The following is a 24,708-nucleotide window of genomic DNA, read 5'->3' on the forward strand; positions in this document are numbered from 1 at the left end:
TTTACGTGCCACGTATTTAAGTGCCACGTATATAAGTGCCACGTATATAAGTGTCACGTATATAAGTGCCACGTATATAAGTGCCACGTATATAAGTGCCATGTATATAAGTGCCACGTATATAAGTGTCACGTATATAAGTGCCACGTATATAAGTGCCACGTATTTACGTGCCACGTATATAAGTGCCACGTATTTAAGTGCCACGTATTTAAGTGCCACATATATAAGTGCCACGTACTATAAATACTATAACTACGTGGTTATACATGGCACTTAAATACGTGGCACTTATATACGTGGCACTTAAATATGTGGCACTTAAATACGTGGCACTATGACTGTCAGAAAATGTTCATTAAACGGTTAGGTGTGAGGTTAGGGGTAGGGTTAGGGTTTGGATCCCTTTATCATCATCCGTAGTTCATTAATCGGATGTATCCAGAGTCGCCTCCGTCTCCGTTGCTGCAGAAGCATCCTACGTCTTTCCGCTGCCGCCTCCTTCTCCCGCACTATGATATCCAGGCGATTTGTCTCAAAGATAACATCGGTAACCAAACTAGCAATCCTCCCAAGAACACCTTCCATCGCTGCCACAAAACTAAAACCCTCAAAGATGGGCTGTAAAAACAGTCACTATATAGTTTTCCATATTTTCCAGTAGCCAATCAAATTTGGGAGCCTCCCATTTTAAAAACGGATCCGTCGTAAAAACGGATGCAACGGATGGTAAAAACGGATGCAACGTATGCAACGCATCCAGTATTTTCGACGGAAACGTTTAGCGGATTTGCAACGGATCCGTCGAAATGCTGTATGCGTTGCATACGTTTTTCACTTTTTTTGACGCATCCGTTTTTTCGGCAAAAAACGGATTTGCGACGTAATGCAGTTAACGCTAGTGTGAAACTAGCCTAATTCTATCACAGAGCGCTGTGTAAGACTGGATAGTGCAAAAAGCAAGGAGCCGAGCGGGGGCAGGGTCCGCACCGGGGGGGGGGTCAGCTCCCCTCTAGCCGCCACCATTCTGCAGCCTAGCGGTTTCTCTCGCTACTACCGTAAAGCGCACTGCTGCTTTCTCGGCGTCACAGCTCCTCCCTTTTCGGTTTACGTACGGCCATTTAAACTATTAACCACGCCCACGTAGTTCATATTTCTTGATGTCACGCCCCCTTTTCCTGGAATGTCACCGCCTGCCCCCTCTGATTGGCTCCTACTTTCAAATTTCTGAAAGCTCTCCGTCGCTATGGCAATAGTTGCACGCAGCAATTTCATTGGCAGAGCGAAAGCCAATGGGAATTGAAAGTGGGCGTGTCCGCGAGATTCAAACGTGTGTGTGTATCTATGGGCTGTATTATCCGCGGCTTGTGGGGGGAGACTGCGGCTGATCGGGGGCGGTGGAGCCAGTGCTGAGCGGAGATCGGTGTGTAGGGGCGCACAGTGCACGAGCTGGACACGGGAACCTGCACTGACAAGGACGTGAGCATCGGCGGACGGAGGAGGTAGGAGCGGAGCTCGTGTGGGTCCTTACCTGGGACTGCGGAGCTCGTGTGCGTCCTTACGTGGGACTGCGGAGCTCGTGTGCGTCCTTACATGGGACTGCAGAGCTCGTGTGGGTCCTTACCTGGGACTGCGGAGCTCGTGTGCGTCCTTACGTGGGACTGCGGAGCTCGTGTGCGTCCTTACGTGGGACTGCGGAGCTCGTGTGCGTCCTTACATGGGACTGCAGAGCTTGTGTGGGTCCTTACCTGGGACTGCGGAGCTCGTGTGCATCCTTACGTGGGACTGCGGAGCTCGTGTGCGTCCTTACATGGGACTGCAGAGCTCGTGTGCGTCCTTACGTGGGACTGCGGAGCTCGTGTGCGTCCTTACGTGGGACTGCAGAGCTCGTGTGGGTCCTTACCTGGGACTGCGGAGCTCGTGTGCGTCCTTACATGGGACTGCAGAGCTCGTGTGGGTCCTTACCTGGGACTGCGGAGCTCGTGTGCGTCCTTACGTGGGACTGCAGAGCTCGTGTGCGTCCTTACATGGGACTGCAGAGCTCGTGTGCGTCCTTACGTGGGACTGCGACGCTCGTGTGCGTCCTTACGTGGGACTGCGAAGCTCGTGTGTTGTCCTTACGTGGGACTGATAAGCTCGTGTGCGTCCTTACGTGGGACTACGGAGCTCGTGTGCGTCCTTACGTGGGACTGCGGAGCTAGTGTGCGTCCTTACGTGGGACTGCGGAGCTCCTTACGTGGGACTGCGGAGCTCGTGTGCGTCCTTACGTGGGACTGCGGAGCTCGTGTGCGTCCTTACGTGGGATTGCGGAGCTCGTGTGCGTCTTTACGTGGGACTGCGGAGCTCGTATGCGTCCTTACGTGGGACTGCGGAGCTCGTGTGCGTCCTTACGTGGGACTGTCTAGCTCGTGTGCGTCCTTACGTGGGACTGTCTAGCTCGTGTGCGTCCTTACGTGGGACTGCGGAGCTCGTGTGCGTCCTTACGTGGGACTGCGGAGCTCGTGTGCGGGTCCTTACGTGGGACTGCGGAGCTCGTGCGGGTCCTTACGTGGGACTGCGGAGCTCGTACGGGTCCTTACGTGGGACTGCAGAGCTCGTGCGGGTCCTTACGTGGGACTGCGGAGCTCGTGCGGGTCCTGACGTGGGACTGCGGAGCTCGTGCGTCCTTGCGTGGGACTGCACAGCATTGTCCCAGCTCCATAGCGCTCAGCGCAGGTGAACTCTGATGTGTGTCCGGGGCTCTGTCTGGGGGTACAGAAAGAGGAGGGGGGTTCAGATGAAAGGGGTCCGCAAGGGTTACTGAGGGTGTTGGTGCGGATGGTGGGGGTACACAGCGCTGTTTCTGGGCTCTGTAGTTCTCCTTTGTGAAGATATTTGTCTCCCGGATGCTGCAGACTGTGGTGTATGTACATCTGATAAAGCCGCAATCTGCCGTAGGGTGGGCGCAGTGCCTTTCTGGCGTCCCGTATGGTTGGCGCAGTGCCTCTCTGGCATCCCGTAGGGTGGGCGCAGTGCCTCTCTGGCGTCAAATTGGGTGGGCGCAGTGCCTCTCTGGCGTCCCGTAGGGTGGGCGCAGTGCCTCTCTGGCGTCAAATTGGGTGGGCGCAGTGCCTCTCTGGCGTCCCGTATGGTGGGCGCAGTGCCTCTCTGGCGTCCCGTTGGGTGGGCGCAGTGCCTCTCTGGCGTCCTGTTGGGTGGGCGCAGTGCCTCTCTGGCGTCCCGTAGGGTGGGCGCAGTGCCTCTCTGGCGTCCCGTATGGTGGGCGCAGTGCCTCTGGCGTCCCGTTTGGTGGGCGCAGTGCCTCTCTGGCGTCCCGTATGGTTGGCGCAGTGCCTCTCTGGCGTCCCGTATGGTGGGCGCAGTGCCTCTGGCGTCCCGTTGGGTGGGCGCAGTGCCTCTCTGGCGTCCCGTATGGTGGGCGCAGTGCCTCTCTGGCGTCCCGTATGGTGGGCGCAGTGCCTCTCTGGCGTCCCGTATGGTGGGCGCAGTGCCTCTCTGGCGTCCCGTTTGGTGGGCGCAGTGCCTCTCTGGCGTCCCGTATGGTTGGCGCAGTGCCTCTCTGGCGTCCTGTATGGTGGGCGCAGTGCCTCTGGCGTCCCGTTGGGTGGGCGCAGTGCCTCTCTGGCGTCCAGTATGGTGGGCGCAGTGCCTCTCTGGCGTCCAGTATGGTGGGCGCAGTGCCTCTCTGGCGTCCAGTATGGTGGGCGCAGTGCCTCTCTGACGTCCCGTATGGTGGGCGCAGTGCCTCTCTGGCGTCCCGTATGGTGGGCGCAGTGCCTCTCTGGCGTCCCGTAGGGTGGGCGCAGTGCCTCTCTGGCGTCCCGTAGGCTGGGCGCAGTGCCTCTCTGGCGTCCCGTAGGCTGGGCGCAGTGCCTCTCTGGCGTCCGTCCCGTAGGGTGGGCGCAGTGCCTCTCTGGCGTCCCGTAGGGTGGGCGCAGTGCCTCTCTGGCGTCCCGTAGGGTGGGCGCAGTGCCTCCGGCTTCCTGTACAGTGATCGGCTCTGTTGTGCTGTTTTCATGGATTCCTACAGAAACCACAAAATATTGCTCAGCGGAGACCATTGTACGTGTGTGAACAGCGCCGTATCTGCCACTTTGGGGGCCCAGACTACTGTCCATGTACTGTGGATTCTCCACGACACGTTACACCATGTGCACTGCAAGGGGTTAAAATCTGTGGAAAGGGGATTAGCAGTGTGGTGGACAGGCTGCAGCGGTGTGGTGGACAGGCTGCAGCGGTGTGGTGGACAGGCTGCAGCGGTGTGGTGGATGAGATGTGATCCGTGCACCCGCTGCATCATGTGACTTTCTGCTCTGGACCTTCTCTGCACTCAGCACTCTCCTCTGCAGCGCTCTGCTGCCCCGGGGATTGTCCCCATGAGCCCCCCCGCACACAATGGCTCGCTGTCAGCTGAGCGTCTCCCGCACACAGGAACTCTACTCTTCTCTCTGCAGGGAGAACAGAGGGGTCTGCCATCCACAATCTGACCGGCTGGGTCCTTCTCTCCCCCAACATCATCTGTCCGGGACCCCCATACACGTGCCGAGCCCGGCGATATCAGCGGGTCACCTGATGACAGTAATGTGTATGAGGGCTTTAACGTTTCTGTTTAATGTCCAAGATGCCGAAAGCTCCCCCCAACCCTGCGCCCATTGGTATCTGCACTGTCGCCGGCCGCCGCGCTGTCATGTTCCCACAGTGCACATAGGGCGGCACAGGCTCCTGCGTCCCACTGCCAGGAAATCGTGGAGAGTAAAGCTCCGTTCCCACCAGGAGTTTTCACGTTGTCTATTTTCACGTCCCTAAAAATGCAGCGTCTTAAAGTTCCAGCAAAGTGGAGGAGGTTTGTAGAAATCTGCCCACTAGGCAATTTTTCTTTCCAAGATATTGACATTTGTATATTCTGGAGCAGTATGTGAGATCTCTGCTTCTAGTGCAACTGTACTCCAAAGTAACGCCTAGTTGTCTACAAGCAGAGATTTCACATACTGCTCCTGAAGAAACAAATGTGAATATCTCTGCAATGGAGCGACGCAGCACAAAACGAAAGAGAGCGGCAGAATCAGGGGGCCTCAGGGAGTGTTACAGGGTATTTAATTCAATCTTTTTAGTGTGTGATCGGTCGTCTCTTTACTGAAGGGATCTCATGGACCAACAAAACCTGTATGGGGACCCAGAATTGTCTCACCGATGGTCCCTTCCCAGTGCAGTGTGTATGGTTAGTAGCATAGTATGAGACCCCACTGGTCAGAGCTTTCCCTCTGGCAGACCCTCTAAGAGTTTGCCGGTAATACTATGATTCCATTACACGGCATGTGAAATTTCTCCAGGAATTGGGCCCGATGATCCCCCGTCTAGAATCTATTAATTCCAGATCTCTCGAATCTGTGTATAGAATAGTAAGTGATATATATATATATATATATATATATATATATATATATATATATATATATATATATATATATATATATATATATATATATATATATATATTATATATATATATATATTATATATATATATACATACATACATACATACATACATACATACATACATACATACCTATATGTCCGGACGCTTCTTCGCTGTTGGCTCAGTCTCTTTGCGATCAGTTCGCGGATGCATTGCACAGGACAGATCCAGGACCGCTGCCGTCTGGACTCAAATGCACTTGGGACCTTGTCTTTGTATTCCATAAATACAGAGAAAAAACCTTCATTACAGCGGGTTTATTCAGCCAGAAAATCAGTGGCTTTATATTCTCTGCCAGTAATCCAGTGCAGACGCAGCGGTCCTGGTTCAATCAGTGGCCTCCACAGTCGCATGACTTATCCCTGGCACCACTCCTAAACCGTGGGCACTGTACTGCTGCAGACTTTATTTTTTTCCCCTCCATGGTTGGATTTAAATCACCGTATTTTATTTTAAAATAACTTTAAACTATTAACCCCTTCATGACCCAGCCTATTTTGGCCTTAATAAGCTTGCCGTTTTTTGCAATTCTGACCAGTGTCCCTTTATGAGGTAATAACTCAGGAACACTTCAATGGATCCTAGCGGTTCTGAGATTGTTTTTTCGTGACATGTTGGGCTTCGTGTTAGTGGTAAATTTAGGTCGATAATTTCTGAGTTTATTTGTGAAAAAAAAACGGAAATTTGGTGAAAATTTTGAAAATTTTGCAATTTTCACATTTTGAATTTTTATTCTGTTAAACCAGAGAGTTATGTGACACAAAATAGTTAATAAATAACATTTCCCACATGTCTACTTTACATCAGCACAATTTTGGAAACAAATTTTTTTTTTGCTAGGAAGTTATAAGGGTTAAAATTTGACCAGTGATTTCTCATTTTTACAACAAAATTTACAAAACCATTTTTTTAGGGACCACCTCACATTTGAAGTCAGTTTGAGGGTTCTATATGGCTGAAAATACCCAAAAGTGACACCATTCTAAAAACTGCACCCCTCAAGGTGCTCAAAACCACATTCAAGAAGTTTATTAACCCTTCAGGTGCTTCACAGCAGCAGAAGCAACATGGAAGGAAAAAATGAACATTTAACTTTTTAGTTACAAAAATGATCTTTTAGCAACAATTTTTTTATTTTCCCAAGGGTAAGAGGAGAAACTGGACCACGAAAGTTGTTGCGCAATTTCGCTGATACCTCATATGTGGGGGTAAACCACTGTTTGGGGGCACGGCAGGGCTCGGAAGGGAAGGAGCGCCATTTCACTTTTTGAATGAAAAATTGGCTCCAATCTTTAGCAGACACCATGTCGCGTTTGGAGAGCCCCCGTGTGTCTAAACATTGGAGCTCCCCCACAAGTGACCCCATTTTGGAAACTAGACCCCCCAAGGAACTTATCTAGATGCATAGTGAGCACTTTAAACCCTCAGGTGCTTCACAAATTGATCCGTAAAAATGAAAAAGTACTTTTTTTTTCACAAAAAAATTTCTTTTAGCCTCAACTTTTTCATTTTCACATGGGCAACAGGATAAAATGGATCATAAAATTTGTTGGGCAATTTCTCCTGAGTACGCCGATACCTCATATGTGGGGGTAAACCACTGTTTGGGCGCACGGCAAGGCTCGGAAGGGAAGGCGCGCCATTTGACTTTTTGAATAGAAAATTAGCTCCAATCATTAGCGGACACCATGTCGCATTTGGAGAGCCCCTGTGTGCCTAAACATTGGATCTCCCCCACAAGTGACCCCATTTTGGAAACTAGACCCCCCCCCCCCCCAAGGAACTTACCTAGATTCATAGTGAGCACTTTAAACCCCCAGGTACTTCACAGAAGTTTATAACGCAGAGCCGTGAAAATAAAAAATAATTTTTCTTTTCTCAAAAATGATTTTTTAGCCCGCAATTTTTTATTTTCCCAAGGGTAACAGGAGAAATTTGACCCCAAAAGTTGTTGTCCAGTTTCTCCTGAGTACGCTGATACCCCATATGTGGGGGTAAACCACTGCTTGGGCGCACGGCAGTGCTCGGAAGGGAAGGCACGCTATTTGGCTTTTTGAATGGAAACTTAGCTCCAATCATTAGCGGACACCATGTCGCATTTGGAGAGCACCTGTGTGCCTAAACATTGGAGCTCCTCAACAAGTGACCCCATTTTGGAAACTAGACCCCCCCCAAGGAACTTATCTAGATATGTGGTGAGCACTTTGAACCCCCAAGTGCTTCACAGAAGTTTACAACGCAGAGCCGTGAAAATAAAAAATAATTTTTCTTTCCTCAAAAATGATGTTTTAGCAAGCATTTTTTTATTTTCACAAGGGTAACAGGAGAAACTGGACCCCAACAGTTGTTGCCCAGTTTGTCCTGAGTACGGTGATACCCCATATGTGGGGGTAAACCACTGTTTGGGCACACGTCGGGGCTCGGAAGTGAAGTAGTGACATTTTGAAATGCAGACTTTGATGGAATGGTCTGCGGGCGTCACGTTGCATTTGCAGAGCCCCTGATGTACCTAAACAGTAGAAACCCCCCACAGTTGACCCTATTTTGGAAACTAGACCCCCAAAGGATCTTATCTAGATATGTGGTGAGCACTTTAAACCCCCAAGTGCTTCACAGAAGGTTACAACGCAGAGCCGTGAAAATAAAAAATCATTTTTCTTTCCTCAAAAATGTTGTTTTAGCAAGCAATTTTTTTATTTTCACAAGGGTAACAGATGAAATTGGACCCCAATAGTTGTTGTCCAGTTTGTCCCGAGTATGCTGGTACCCCATATGTGGGGGTAAACCACTGTTTGGGCGCACATCGAGGCTCGGAAGGGAGGGAGCACCGTTTGAGTTTTTGAACGCAAGATTGGCTGGAATCAATGGTGGAGCCATGTTGCGTTTGGAGACCCCTGATGTGCCTAAACAGTGGAAACCCCTCAATTCTAACTCCAACCCTAACCCCAACACAACCCTAACCCCAACACAACCCTAGCCCCAACACAACCCTAGCCCCAACACAACCCTAGCCCCAACACAACCCTAGCCCCAACACAACCCTAGCCCCAACACAACCCTAGCCCCAACACAACCCTAACCCCAACACAACCCTAACCCCAACACAACCCTAACCCCAACACAACCCTAACCCCAACACAACCCTAACCCCAACACAACCCTAACCCCAACACAACCCTAACCCCAACACAACCCTAACCCCAACACAACCCTAACCCCAACACAACCCTAACCCCAACACAACCCTAACCCCAACACAACCCTAACCCCAACACAACCCTAACCCCAACACAACCCTAACCCCAACACAACCCTAACCCCAACACACCCCTAACCTTAGCCCTAACCACAAGCCTAATCTTAACCCTATTTCCAACCCTAGCCCTAATTCCAACCCTAACTCTAATTCCAACCCTAAGGCTATGTGCCCACGTTGCGGATTCGTGTGAGATTTTTCCGCACCATTTTTGAAAAATCCGCAGGTAAAAGGCACTGATTTTTACCTGCAGATTTACCACGGATTTCCAGTGGTTTTTGTGCGGATTTCACCTGCGGATTCTTATTGAGGAACAGGTGTAAAACGCTGCGAAATCCGCACAAAGAATTGACATGCTGCGGAAAATACAACACAGCGTTTCCGCGCGGTATTTTCCGCACCATGGGCACAGCGGATTTGGTTTTCTATAGGCTTACATGGAACTGTAAACCTGTTGGAAAACTGATATGAATCCGCAGCGGCCAATCCGCTGCAGATCCGCAGCCAAATCCGCACCGCATGCACATAGCCTAATTCTAAGGCTATATGCACACGCTGCGAATCCGCAGCGTTTCCGCAGCTGCGGGTCCGCAGCAGTTTCCCATGAGTTTATAGTTCAATGTAAACCTATGGGAAACAAAAAACGCTGTGCACATGCTGCGGATTCCGCAGCGGTTTTACAACTGTTCCAATAGAAAACCGCAGTTGTAAAACCGCAGTGAAATCTGCAGAAAAACCGCAGAAATACCACGTTGAATCCGCGATAAGTCCGATAAGTAAGATTTATAAAATCCGCTGCGGAAAAATCCGCAGAGGACCAGAATACGTGTGCATAGCCATAGCCATACCCTAACCCTAGTTCTAACCCTAACCGTAGTTCTAAGGCTACTTTCACACTAGCGTTTACCTGATCTGCGGCGGGCTGCGGACTTCCTCCGTGAAGCCCCACCCCCGCCACACCTCCGCCGCTAGCTCCGCCTACTTCTGCATGCGGCCTGTGTACCTATATTTAACATTAGGTACGCAGGTCCTGCCGCAGTATGCGGATGGTGCCGCATGCGGCGTTTTGACGCTGCAGATAAAAAAAAATGCTACAGGCTGCGTCCTACGCTGGTAGCTGCAGCGTCAAAACGCCGCATGCGGCAGCCTCCGCATACAGCGGCACGACCTGCGTACCTAATGTTAAATATAGGTACACAGGCCGCATGCCGGCCGCATGCAGAAGTAGGTGGAGCTAGCGGCGGAGGGCGGGGCTTCACGGAGGAAGTCCGCAGCTGCTCCATACGCAAGTGTGAAACCGGCCTAACCCTAGCTCTAACCCTAACCCTAACCCTAGTGGAAAAAAAAATATATATATATTTTCTTTATTTTATTATTGTCCCTACCTATGGGGGTGATAAAGGGGGGGTTCATTTACTATTTTTTATATTTTGACCACTGTGATAGGCTTTATCACAGTGATCAAAATGTACATTGAAGGAATCTGCCGGCCGGCATTTTGGAAGATGGCGGCGCCCATGGAGGAGACGGACGGACACCGGGAGGCTTGGTAAGTATGAGGGGGGGGGGAGCACAGGGGGGGTGGATCGGAGCACAGGGGGGGGTGGATCGGAGCACGGAGGGAGCGGACAGGAGGACGGAGGAGCTGACAGGCGGACGGAGGGGAGTACGGGGCTGAACGGAGGACCGGGGAGGAGATCGGTGGCGGTGGGGGGGGCAGACCAGTGTTTCCAGCCATGGCCGATGATATTGCAGCATCGGCCATGGCTGGATTGTAATATTTCACCACTTTCATAGGTGAAATATTACAAATTGCTCTGATTGGCTGTTGCACTTTCAACAGCCAATCGGAGCGATCGTAGCCACGGGGGGGGGGGTGTGTGAAGCCACACCCCCTGGGCTGAAGTACCACTCCCCCTGTCCCTGCAGATCGGGTGAAATTGGAGTTAACCCTTTCACCCGATCTGCAGGGACGCGATCATTCCACCTACGGTATTGGCACCGACTTTCATGACGCCTACGTGGCGTCATGGGTCGGGAAGGGGTTCAAGGTAATTTCTGTATCTGGGGTTATTTTATCATTTTTCTTTTATTTCTTTGGTAAATTCTCAAATTTAATAATGTTTTTTTCTTCTAGGCCCTAAACATGCTGCCTCTTCGTCACACTCGGCCAACTTTATCCAAAGTCTCCCGCCAAGGAAAACCAGCAGCTGCTGCGGAGAATGCTCAGCCTGTGAAGGTATCCTCCAAAATGTATTACTTAAAGGGGTTGTCCACTACTAAGGACAACCCTGTCTCATTCCCCATGTTTGGTTCCGTGGTGATAAATAATAATACTTATACTCGCCCCCAGTGGCGGCGCTATTCCGGCAGTGTTGGCTCGCGTGAGTCCTGCACCAAATCAGCGCCGGCGTCACTGTCTCCACCTTTGGACAAATTGAGTATCAAGAGGAGGTCGGAGATCAGCCCCAGCTTCCTCGAGAGGAGGTCAGAGAGCAGCCGCAGCCCCGGCTTCCTCAAGAGGAGGTCGGAGATCAGCTGCAGCCCCGACTTCCTCAAGAGGAGGTCGGAGATCAGCTGCAGCCCCGGCTTCCTCAGGAGGAGGTCGGAGAGCAGCCCCGGCTTCCTGTCGATGTTCATTATGATCGAAAGTGGAGACAGTGAAGCCAGCGCTGATTGGGCACAGGACATGATAAAACAACCACACAAGAGTCCGAGGAAATCGAGTGCTGGAACTGCGCCGGCACCAAAAGTGAGGATAAAAAACATTTTAACAGGGTCAAACATGAGCAATGAGAAGGGGTTGTCCTAGTGGTGGACAATCCCTTTTATAGGGAATTTCCAGTTTTGGGATATGATTTTGTGATCACTGCCTCTTCTCCATCCAGCTTCTTCTCCGCTCCCAGCTCCATAGCACTGTCTAGGCGGAGGGTGTAATGTGATCCCTCACTGAAGAGCCATTTGTCCACAGATTTGGGAAGTTTCTTAAAGTGAATGGTCAGTGCGGCGGGAGAAGTGGCTGATAAGTGGAGAAAGAAGCAGATTTCTCTGAGACCGATCAGTCTAGTTCGCTTGTACTATTGATTTAAAAATAAATTACGGTGTAATTACAAGTTAATTAAAGAGCAGAGATTACAAATACATTTCCCACAATGGGCCAATGGTAAATTATTACTTTATTTTTTATTATTTTGCTCAGGAGGATTGTATGCAGACGAAGCGTTCCCCATCTTCCCCACAGGGTGGCGCTAAGAAGAGATCCGCTTTTGGGGACATCACCAATGTGAGTACACCCTGGACTGCCTATTCACACCCTCATGACCCCGACATTGAGGAACCTCTGACCCTCCTGAAATACTGGGAGAGATACAATGTTACGTTCTCATTGGTTGCTCCCGAGTCTGCGTTCAGCTGTCGGCAGTAGTCGTGCGCATGCGTAAGAGTGTGGACGCGGGACCCTAATTCCCTGGGTCTGCGGGGTCCGGCAATAGTTATACATTTATTAGTAAGGGGAAGAAATAGTGAAAAATATTGTACATTTCTCCTTTGTCAGCAATTCTTACTGACTGCTGGAGTCCAAAGCTGGTCCTTGTTTGTTGTCCCGCTGCTTTCGTTATGTAACAGAAGTGATGCACGTGTATTACTCCTTGTATCACTTATTAAAGGTTTTCTGAGTAGTGGCCTACCTCTTTAACTTTGGGATCCAGGAATTGAATGTTGTAATTTTCACAAAATTTCCTTTTTAAGGCTAATAAAAATCAGCAACTTCTGAAGAAGAAAAACGGACAGAAGGCTCCTGTGAAGAAAACGAAGAATGTGGCGGCAGTCAACGGCGTCCTAAGAAATAATGAAATTAACACCAAAAGGTCAGTTAGGGGCATTTGTAGGAAGAACCTCACCTGCTATCTCTCCAGTATACACATGAAGGGGAACGTTTCGGATCCAATCCCATTTACTGGGCTGCTTACTGTAGTTTTGTTAAAATCACAGTTTTATCAGCAGGAGATTATCACTAGAGGACTAGTAAAACCTGCTGCCATGTAGTCCTCCATGTTCCTGAGCTCTTTATAGGATCCAGTGGGACGAGCACAGCCCCCAGGCTCCTGTCATGATGGGGGCAGATGTGCACTGAGCCTCTAATGCATTGTCTCCAGCGTCTGTGTGTGAGACCCTGGAGGGCACTTTACTCCCTTGGCGGCAACATTACGACCTGGCGGCCTCATTGCTCCCCTAACCCTGGCGGTAACGTTATGACCTGGTTGCCACGTTACTCCCCTCACCTGGCAGCAACATTACGACTTGGCGGCCACGTTACTCCTCTGACCCCGCGGCAACATTACGACCTTGCGGCACCGTTACTCCCCTGACCCCCGCGGCAACATTGCGACCTGGCAGCACTGTTACTCCCCTCACCCTGGCGGCAACATTACGACCTGGCGGCTATATGAATCTCCTGACTGGCGGCCTCGTTGCTCCCCTGAACCTGGCAACAACATTACAACCTGGCGGTACCGTTACTCCCCTCACCCCTGCGGCAACATTACGACCTGGTGGCCACGTTACTCCCCTGACCCCGCGGCAACATTACGACCTGGCGGCACCGTTACTCCCCAGACCCCCGCGGCAACATTACGACCAGGCGGCCACGTTACTCCCCTGACCCCCACGGCAACATTACGACCTGGCGGCATCGTTACTCCCCTCACCCTGGTGGCAACATTACGACCTGGCGGCTACGTTACTCCCCTGACCCCCGCCTCAACATTACGACCTGGCAGCATCGTTACTCCCCTCACCCCGGCGGCAACATTATGACCTGGCAGCTATATTAATCCCCTGACTGGCGGCCTCGTTGCTTCCCTGAACCTGACAACAACATTACAACCTGGCGGTACCGTTACTCCCCTCACCCCGGCGGCAACATTACAACCTGATGGCCACGGTACTCTGACTCTGGCAACAATATTGCGACCAGGCGGCCACGTTACTCCCCTGACCCCGGTGGCAACATTACGACCTGGGGCCACGTTACTCCCCTGACCCCAGGTGGCAACATTACGACCTGATGGCCACGATACTCCCCTGACCTCCACAGTAACGTTGCACCCCTGGCCCCCACGCTATGCCCTTGACCCCCTTTGACCTCTACACCACGTTTTCAGCTGTTCTTTGCCTCCATAATGTGCAGTTATGTTTCGCTATTGATCGTTTATCCCTCCTCCGCTCCGCTGCAGGGCTCTGAGGAAGGCTCCCTTCTCCGATGTCGCTGTTGAGGTGGTAATAGAAAAAACAATAAGCAATGAAGAAGATAAGCCTTCAGTAAAGGAGGAGACGTGTGTGGAGCAGGTGAGCTGCCTCGTGTGTTGTGTGGCCAATAGCGGTGACTCGTCCGCCGCAGCGGCTGACCCCTACACCTGTGTGTTCCCAGCTCTTACCCCCGGATGTGGAGGACATTGATAAGGACTCGTTGGATGACCCATTTAGCACTGCAGAGTATGCAATGGATATCTTTACTTACATGCGGGAGAGAGAGGTACTTCTAAAGCTTTTTGGGGGTTTATATTTATATCAATATGCAAATTCTTCTCCTCTTGTGCAGTGGTGGTACAGTGAGCACGTCCGCACCTGGTGCCTAGTACCCACTGATTCTAATGACCATTGTCGGTAGTAGCATCCGAACTCTACCCGACCTACCACCCTCTCCATGAGGAAGATGGGAAATCTCATATGCCCAAGCTATTGATAAGCTGCTGACTGGGAGCCTTTTACTCCCCTCTCCCCCTTGAGAAGACCTCCACACCTGACCAACTGTCAATGGGGAGGAAAAGCCTCTTGCCGACTGTTTTCTTAAATCTATGGTGACCTGAACGGGGTTATTTGACAGAAAGTGAGTGGTGCCGATGACATGTCACCACTGCAGAGATTGGTGCGGGGTCGAAATGTATCACGTATAAATGACATGGGCATGTGCAGAAGTGCCCATGCACTGGGACACAGTCATCGGCACCACTCACTTATCTGACAGGAAGTGAGTAGTGCCGATGACTGTGTCCCGATAGATGATCCATGGGCACTTCTGCACATGCCCATGTCATTTACACGTGACACCTGTCGACCACTCACGAATCTCTTCTTGTCATCGGCGCCTATCACTGCAGATGCCTTAGGCTGCCGTCACACTAGCAGTATTTGGTCAGTATTTTCATCAGTATTTGTAAGCCAAAACCAGGAGTGGAACAATTAGAGGAAAAGTATAATAGAAACATATGCATCACTTCTGCATTTATCACCCACTCCTGGTTTTGGCTTACAAATACTGATGTAAAATGCTGACCGTGTGACGGCAGCCTTAATGTCCTCTGTCGGGAGACCGAAGGTGCGTCTCCCAGGTGAAGGTTCTGGGAGTGATCGCCTCTTCAGGTCACACTCGTGCAGCTCGGGCTCTTTGTGTTTCATAACTACATTGCTTCACCTCCAACATATTTCATGATGGCGCCTTGTGGTTTCTTTGTTTTTTTTTTTGTAGGAAAAATTTGTGCTTTGTAATTATTTGGAGTCTCAGGCTGACATAAGCAAAGAAATGCGAGCGATCCTGGTAGACTGGATGGTGGAAGTGCAGGTGAGATCAGGCCTTCATCTACACCGATGGGGGCAACAAACACTTCTGATTCTTCACTTACGTTTATGATTCCTCGTCTTTCAATCTCTTAACAACCAGACTTGTTTGGGCCTTGAAGGGTTATTCTCAGGTCTGCAAGCTATCCATGAGTTGGGGATAACTTCCTGACCACTGGGACCTCAACCGATCCACAGGACCAGGGCTTACTATGATCTAAAAATAACTGCAGACCAGCAAAAAACACACACGCCGGTCATGGCTCCTCTTTCCCTATCCACCTGCGCACATGTAACCTCTGCAGACAGTTTTTTGTCATTGGTGCCACTCTGACAATGAATGTTGACTTGTCTTCTCAGGAGAACTTTGAGCTGAATCATGAGACCCTTTACCTGGCAGTAAAGTTGGTGGACCATTACTTGGCTGTCAAAGTTATCATGAGGGAGAAACTACAGCTGATTGGATCTACTGCTGTGCTGATTGCTTCTAAGTTTGAGGTAATATCTCATATTTGTCTAAAATAAATATTACCAAATATACAATATGTTCCAAATTATTATGCACAGTAGTATTTCTAAACATTTGATATGTTTTAAAGAACTGAAAATGCTCATTTGTGGAATTTGCAGCATTAGGAGGTCACATTCACTGAACAAAAAAGCTATTTAACGCCAAAACATCCTAACAGGCCAAGATACATGTTAGCATAGGAGCCCTTCTTTGATATCACCTTCACAATTCTTGCATCCATTGAACTTGTGAGTTTATGCAGCCTTGTTGGGACATGGTGGCCATCCACCAACCATCCACTACTCCATCCATCTGGACCGTCCAGGGTTGCTCGACACTCATCAGTAAACAAGACTGTTTGAAAATTAGTCTTCATGTATGTCTGGGCCCACTGCAACCGTTTCTGCTTGTGAACACTGTTTAGGAGTGGCCGAATAGTAGGTTTATGCACCACAGCAAGCCTGTGAAGGATCCTACACCTTGAGGTTCGACGGACTCCAGACGCACCAGCAGCTTCAAATAACTGTTTGCTGCTTTGTAATGGTATTTTGGCAGCTGCTCTCTTAATCCAATGAATTTGTCTGGCAGAAACCTTCCTCATTATGCCTTTATTTGCATGAACTCTGTCTGTGCTCTGTTTCAGTCACAAATCTCATCAGAGTATGATGATCACTCTTAAGTTTTCGTGAAATATCTAATTTTTTTCATACCTTGTCCAAGGCATTGCACTATTTAACGCTTTACAGCAGCAGAGAGATCCTTTTTATTTCCCATATTGCTTGAAACCTGTAACCTGCATAATAATGTGGAACATCATTTTTGAGTAGTTTTCCTTTAATTAGAATCACCTGGAAAACTAATTATCACATGTGATTAAGATTGATTTCAGTGATTCATTGAGCCCTGAGACACAATACCATCCACGAGTTTATTTGAAAAACAAAACAATTAAATCTTTATGACACTTAAATCCAATTTGCATAATAATTTGGAGCACAGTGTAAAGTGCAAGTTTCCAAGACAAGAAGCCTTGAATCCCCCATCCCCTGATTCTGCTGCTCTTTTCCGTTTTGCTCTGCGCCTCTGAATAATAATAATAATTTTTATTTATATAGCGCCAACATATTCCACAGCGCTTTACAACTTATAGAGGGGACTTGTACAGACAATAGACATAACAGCATAACAGAAATCACAGTTCAAAACAGATACCAGGAGGAATGAGGGCCCTGCTCGCAAGCTTACAAACTATGAGGAAAAGGGGAGACACGAGAGGTGGATGGTAACAATTGCTTTAGTTATTTGGACCAGCCATAGTGTAAGGCTCGGGTGTTCATGTAAAGCTGCATGAACCAGTTAACTGCCTAAGTATGTAACAGTACAGACACAGAGTGCTATTAACTGCATAAAGTGTATGAGAACATGATGCGAGGAACCTGATTATGTTGTGTGTTTTTTTTGTTTTTTTTTTTAATAAATTGCAGAGATATTTTCATTTGTTTCTTCTGGAGCACTATGTGAAATCTCTGCCTGTAGTGCAACCGGACGTTTCTTCTAGAGTCATCTTTGGGGACGTGTGCCTTCATCACTCCCTCTAAGAAGCTGCCAGCTACAGCTTGGCAGATGTAGTAGCCTCAGACACTCCTGAACGGTGATTGGCACGGAGGGTAGAAGACACACGCACCCAGAGAAGACTGCATAAACACACGGTCGCACTACAAGCAGAGATTTCAAATATTGCACTCTGAAAACAGCAAATGTGAATATCTCTGCAACGGAGAGGCGCAGCAAAAAATGGAAGAGAGTGTCAGAATCCTGGGGAGCTCAGGGATTTTAAAACGGTATCCAACTTCTGAAGAGGAATGTCCTCCCTTTTTTGACTTTTTATTGTCACATTGTAAGTTAGAAATTCCTCTGCTGGCGGGCCTGGTTGTCTGTAAGACTCAGTCTTCTTGGTGCGCGGAGCACTGCATGCGTTGCTGAGTCCTCCTGCCTTATAAGTTTATTGTGTTTGTTTTTTGTGTTTAATCCAGGAACGTTGCCCGCCATGTTTGGATGATTTCCTTTACATCTGTGATGATGCGTACAAAAGAGAGGAACTTACTGCAATGGAGATGGACGTCTTGCAGAAGCTAAACTTTGACATAAACATCCCCATCCCTTATCGCTTTCTGCGGCGTTTTGGAAAGGTAATTATCATTCTGAGTAGCTGCGTCAGTGTTTACTACATCACCGGAGAAGTAGCCAAAAGAAAAGCTGGATCAACATATCGGCGTTTGATTTTATTTTTTTATGTTCCGATCTGATTGTGCCTTTTCATGTGTTTTCATTTTTTATTACTGATTGCACCTCCCAACCCCATCTCAAAATAAAAATATGTCCTACTTTTTTTTTTTTTTTTTTTTTAACTCTAAAGGGAATGGATCATCAAAAAATGACTAGGGCTACGTTCACATTTGCGTTGTGCACCGCAGCGTCGGCGACACAACGCAGGAACACCGCATGCACAACGCTGCGTTTTGCCACGCATGTGTCCTTTTTTTGCTTGATTTTGTACGCACAAAAAATGCAACTTGCTGCGTCCTCTGCGCCATGACGCGTGCGCCGCAGTGACGCATGCGTCGCAAAACGCAAGTGCAACGCATGTCCATGCGCCCCCATGTTAAATATAGGGGCGCATGACGCGACGCTGCGGCGCCCAACGCTGCGGCGCAGAATGCTAATGTGAACGTAGCCAATTGTTTAAATGGGGTATTTGTGTGACAGAGTTTTCAGCAGGCTCTTATCATCAAAGGCAGGATTACACTGACAGGTAGCACCTCTATACACAGCTGACAGCACAGGATCCAACAATCGCAATAGGTGATATCACAGCTCACCTCCTCCCTTCACGATGACCCTTGCACACACTGATTAAATACTTCAATACAAAAGACAGGGTCGTGGTCTGATCATTCTGGCTAAGTGCATGTGTTGTTTCCTCAAACAGGAAGTTAGTCTTAAAAAAAAAAAAAAAAAAAGCCTCAGTTGCCAGTATGAAAATTGCAAGATTTCTATTTGTTATTTTTAAAACAGATTGGGATATCTGTGGACATTTTTTAAAAATTAGCAAAATACTAAAGTATGTTTAATTCAAAAGCCTGATTTGACCAATAGGTCATTTTCTGATGATATCAGGCCTTTAAATTAGCAAAACTGATGCAACAAGGATTGTAAAAACATACGGACGAAGAATGGGCAAAGAACAAAGCATAGAAGAATGTGAACCCGACATTATTGTAAAAAGTATTAGTTCGGGTTCAGGTCTGAGGATAAAACATTTTTAGGAATTTAATAGTTGCTGCATTTGTTGTTTGTTACAACATTTTTAATGTAAATGTATAAAAATAACTTTTTATTGTGGAGTTGTCCCTTTTTTTAACTTTCACCCTTCATTGCTGCTTGTAAGAAGATGGAGGGTTCTCGCGCTGTTAGACATGTCGTCTTTTGCAGTGTGCCCACGCCAGTATGGAGACCCTCACACTTGCCCGATATATATGTGAACTCACCCTGCAGGACTACCAATTCGTACAAGAAAGCGCGTCCAAGATGGCGGCAAGCTGCTTACTCCTCGCTCTGAAGATGAAAGATCTAGGTGGATGGGTGAGTGCTGTGCTGAGGCGACACTCAGACGACCATCACTATTTATATTCCCCAGAAGACACCGATTGTTTAGTAAAGGAATTCGCTCCCTGTTGTGCTGATTCTCTGTTCTCCCTACCTGCCAAACATGCATTCTTTTATTATTACTGAAAAGCAATCTGTCTGCAGTTCTTGCTATGTAATCTGACAGCAGTATAATGTAGGGGCAGATACTCTGATTCCAGTGATGTGTCACTTACTGGGCTCCTTGCTACAGTTTTGGTATAATCCCTGTTTTCTCTGCTGTAGATGTAGCAGTGCTCGGAATACTGAGCTCTGTATAACCCTGCCCACACCACTGATGTATTATGAGTGAGCCGCCAATCAGTGGTGGGGGCGAGGCTACACAAGTCAGCCTGACTGCCGTGCACATGAGACCTAGTCCAGCAGTAATAATCTCCTGCTGATTAAACTACCAGCACACAGCCTAATAAGTGTGACATCACTGGAATCAGAGTCTCAATGTCTACCTCTCAGATTAAATGCCAGAAACCTGCTGATATTCTCTTTAAGTGGTAAAAAAGTGTAAATTTTGTTAAAAAAAAATAAAATAAAATAGCTTGTCACCATAGTCTGCCATTTTCCAAGATTTGTAATGTTTCAATTTGTTGTGTGCTGGAGCTGTGAGGGCTTGTTGTCTGATCCCTTAGCCAAATTGGCAGTGGTTAAAGGCCTCAGGCAGAGCTCTGATCCACACTGTCAGAGATAGACGATGGCTGAACAGCGCTCTAAAATATCACAGTAGAATTTGCGAATCAGACACAGCCAGACTCCTCGCAGGGAACGTAAACCTCATAAGACGTTTGCCTTCCTGATCTCTGTGGAGGAGCAGGGAGAGGAAACGGGCAGAGGCAGCACTATAGCGATCACTGAGCTTTCTGACAATTTATTTTTTTTTTTTTTACCCCCCCCCCCCCCCCCCGAGCTCCGGACTGCTGCGTAATGTCCTCCATGCTGCCTCTTCTTCTCTGTATATACTGTGGAGTCAGGGGTAGGATTCCCTCTCTGTGCGCTGGGCTGTGTATGGGAGAGTTCACAGCTCGGGTCTCTTCCCAACAGCTCAGAGTAGATTGCAAATTCTAGCTGTAGCCTGCGTTTCCCCTCTGTGGGCTCCTATAATAGTCAGATATAGTGTTACTCTTCACCAGCCTATTCTGGAAAGTTGAAAATGCGCCCTTCATTTATAAACATAAATGTAGCTGGTGATGCCGGCTTTCATATGCCGAATATCTGAGCCTTTATGGTCCGGTACTGGAGCGGACACAACTATCCGCCAAGTTACCTCTCTGCCTGTGAAGGTGTTTGCGTTATATGTGTCTCTAATATAGTGATCTATTTTGTATGGTCAGATACATTTATACATAATATTTTGTATGCCATTTTCTCCATCCCTTGTCCTCCCTAGACGGCCACGCTGCAGCATTACAGCGGATATCGGGCACTGGATCTGCTGCCTCTTGTGAAAAGGTTGAACTTCCTGATTATGTGCCAGCCGAATGAAAAGCTGAAGGCCGTACGGAGCAAATACTCCCACAGGTAAAGAAATCCCAAGACTGCTGTAGTCCAACCGATTGCGGTATTCACTCAGCCTGCCCATGGCGCTGTCTTATGGTGACCCTCGCAATAGTCATAATGGAGTGGGTTTTCTCCTCTCTAATAAGTTAACTTCCAACCCAATCCCACCTCTATTCATCCTTCCTTAGAAGTGATCTTTGTCCGTATCCACTGTCCCTCCAAGTGGCCGTCGCATACCGACCTCCGCGCCCGGCCACTGCCTTTGTTCACCACCTCACTTGGCTTCTACACTTTCTCGCTGCTGACATTCCCACCATCATCATCAGTGACTTATCATCCCCACTGACACCCAGCAGCCTCTAAGCTTCTGTCCCTTGCTTCATCCTTTGGTCTTACTCAGTGGTACTCTGCAGCCATCCACATGGCCGGACATAAATTAGACCTGATCTTCATCTATCTGACCACCATGTACTCACTTTCTCAACCCTGTAATCCTAACCTGCAACCCATGTCCAACACCTAGCGCACCACCACAGAAACCTCACACACCTAGACATTCACACACTGACTCTACCGCTGTCCTCCATATCTTCGCTCCGAGACAGTGCCACCGTTTTCTGAAACCTCACGCTGGCATCGGCTATTGACTGAGTCGCCCCTCTCATGCATGGCAGAGTACTACAAATCACCAGGCAACCCTGGCACAACAACCTCACTAAAAAGCTTCGGCAAGTGTCCAGGGTTGCTGAGTAGCGCTGGAAGAAAACACACTCATGGGAAGATATTCATATCGGCCTTCACCTCTGCTAGACAGTACTACTTCACCACCCTCGTATCTTCTTTATCCCACAACCCCAAATTGCTATTCAACAGTTTTAACTCTCTTCACTGCCCCCTCCGACCTCGCTCCTCTCTACAGAAGAGTTCACTGCACATTTCAAAAATAAGATTGACCAAACAACCCAAGTCTTAACTGCCCATCCACCTCAACCCTATGTATAAAAGGCCACTGCCCCTCTCCCATAACCTTCCTCCCCACCATCGCAAATTGCACTTCACAACTTGTGCACTTGACCTCATCCCACCTCCTACCCAACATTAACACCACTCTTATCTCGGCCTTAATCCAACTTTTCAACCTATTGCTAACCTCTGGTACCTTCCCTTCTGCTTTCAAGCATGCCACCATCACACCTATCATGAAGAAATATCTCTTGACCTGTCCACTACGTCCAGCCATTGTCCCATATGGCTGATCCTGTTTGCCTCCAAACTCATCGAGCAGCACGTCCATGCTGAACTTTCTTCCCACCTTGCATCTAACTCCCTCTTTAACCTACAATCCAGCTTCCTTCTCCACCATTCCACCAAAACTGCCCTGACCTAAATTATTAATGACTTGCTACCAAAGTGAACAGACCATTCTCTATACTCCTCCTTCTAGATCTATCCTCTGTCTTCAACACAGTTGACCACTGCCTCCTACCACAGATCCTCTCTCTCCAGGAGACAGCAAGGTCTGTGATACTGAGGGCAGAGAGTTGACCACTGCCTCCTACCACAGAACCTCTCTCCCCTCAGTATCACAGACCTTGCTGTCTACTGGATCTCTTCCTACTTTTGTAACTGCCAATTTTGTAACTCCACTACCACACTACATCCTCATCCTGCCCTCTCTCTTTTGGTATCCCTCAAGGGTCTGCCCTGGGACCCCTACGTTTCTCCATCTGTACCTTTTTGGCCTGGGACAACTCAAACTCCCATGGCTTCCATCCAGTACCACCTAAATGTTGATGACACTCATATCTACCACTCTGGACCAGACGTCTCCTCTCTGCTGTCCAGAATCCCAGAGTGTCCATCAGCCTTATCCTCCATCTCATCATTTTTCCTTCATCTCACCTAACCTCCCTACCTGATCTATCTATCGCAATAAATGACATCATGCTTTTCCTCCTGCCGGAGGTCCGTTGCCTTGCAGTAACCCTCGACTCTGCCCTGTCCTTCAAACTGCACATCCAAGGTCCTGCCGCCTCCAACTCAAAAATATTTCCATAATCCATCCTTTCCTCAACCTTTGGTCTACAAAAATGTTAGCGCCCTCATCATCTCCCATTTCGACTACTGCAATATCTCCTCTGTGGCCTCCCTGTTAACGCTCTCGCACCTCTCCATTTTGTCCTTAACTCTACTGCCTGACTAATCCTCCTCTCGTCTCTCTGCTTCTCCCATCTGAAGATCCCTTCATTGGCTCCCAATTCCCCAATGTATCAAGTTCAAGCTACTAACACTGACCTACAAAGCCATCCATAATTTGTCTCCTCTGTATGTCTCAAAATTAATCTCCTGATGTCTTCTCCCTCGTAACCTCTGGTCTTCCCAGGATCTCCTTTTTCTCCTCACCCAATCGCTTCCAAGACTTCTCCCCAGTATCTCTCATTATCTAGCATTCTGTGCCCCAACATGTCCGGTTATCCACCACATTCATAACTTTCAGACTGATCTTGAAAACCAATCTCTTCAAGAAAGTTTACAGCCTGCCATGACCCCGGTGCCACCTCACCATCACCGGAGCTTCCACCTCGCCACCACTGGAGCTGCCACTCATCACCAGCAGCCCTGACTATTCCATCGGAGCGGACATCTGCCCTGGAAAAATATTGATGAAGAAGCAGCTCATGAGTGCCCCTGACTGCTGACAAATTACGGCTACACACCTGCATTTCATATTCTGTCACTTTTCAGTGATTACATGCTAAAATCTATAGTTTTTTATTGACTCTTCTTATTGTTACAGGGTGTTCTTTGAAGTTGCAAAACTCCCACCCGTAGATGTGCTGAAGCTAGAAGAGTCGTTTCAGAGCTAGTCCTTGCTTGTCTGGTCCGTGTTACGCCAGAACTGTATATATGATGTAAATATCTGTACTTTTATATAATATGAATCCTCCGATTTTCAGCTGCCGAAGAGCCTTTCCATGTACAGTCTGTCCATAAACGCCTTGTAAAGGAGACGTGGAGTGAAAATACATTGATTAAAGAATGGCTTGTGTTGTAGTCCCTTCGTTATTTTGGCTTTCTCTTAAATACGATCTCATTCAGACGTACATGAGATGTATGAGGGGGGAAAAATACAGACTGATAAAAAAAAAAATGTGCTGGGTCCAATTTTCTTCCATCTTTACCATCAGTGTGTGTGTATATATAAAATTATTTTTTCTTGTGTGCAAAAAAGGAAAATGTTGCAAATTAGATCAAAATCGGACAAGAGATTTTATTATTTTTTTTCTGATAAATGATCCAGGATGGGGAAAAGACAACTGAGCACACTGACATGTACCCATTATAGAACCCAAGACAGACGCAAAATTATCAAATCCCTGCTATTAAAAAAAAAAAAAATGCCCTGGTGTATATATAACAGCCATCCCACCAGCGACAAGGTGACCCAAACGGGATGGTCCTAACCTCTGTTAAAAGCCATCCCACCAGCGACAAGGTGACCCAAATTTGGATGGTTCTAACCTAATATTAAAACCTTGCCATGTGTCACAGTGACGTCAGTGTAAATAATGGCTGAGCAGGTCCCAAACATGGACACACAGCTAGTGAGGAGCCTTATAAATGTAAAATCCAGCTCAACGTACCAATTATA

At 48.2% G+C, this 24,708-nt stretch overlaps 1 protein-coding gene across 1 annotated transcript; it reads left to right on the forward strand.

Moving 5' to 3' along the window:
- Window positions 1-1,271: 1,271 nt before the first annotated feature.
- Window positions 1,272-24,110, forward strand: CCNB3 (cyclin B3). Its single transcript, XM_077283416.1, has 12 exons — window positions 1,272-1,502; window positions 10,872-10,973; window positions 11,934-12,017; window positions 12,482-12,600; window positions 13,969-14,080; window positions 14,163-14,267; window positions 15,261-15,353; window positions 15,710-15,847; window positions 17,894-18,049; window positions 19,353-19,502; window positions 20,947-21,077; window positions 23,854-24,110. The coding sequence occupies exons 2-12, from the start codon at window positions 10,881-10,883 to the stop codon at window positions 23,921-23,923; spliced, it is 1,251 nt and encodes a 416-aa protein (XP_077139531.1). The 5' UTR covers window positions 1,272-1,502; window positions 10,872-10,880; the 3' UTR covers window positions 23,924-24,110.
- The last annotated feature ends 598 nt before the right edge of the window (window positions 24,111-24,708 follow it).

The sequence above is a fragment of the Ranitomeya variabilis genome, chromosome 2 (assembly GCF_051348905.1).
Source record: "Ranitomeya variabilis isolate aRanVar5 chromosome 2, aRanVar5.hap1, whole genome shotgun sequence".
Taxonomy (NCBI): domain Eukaryota; kingdom Metazoa; phylum Chordata; class Amphibia; order Anura; family Dendrobatidae; genus Ranitomeya; species Ranitomeya variabilis.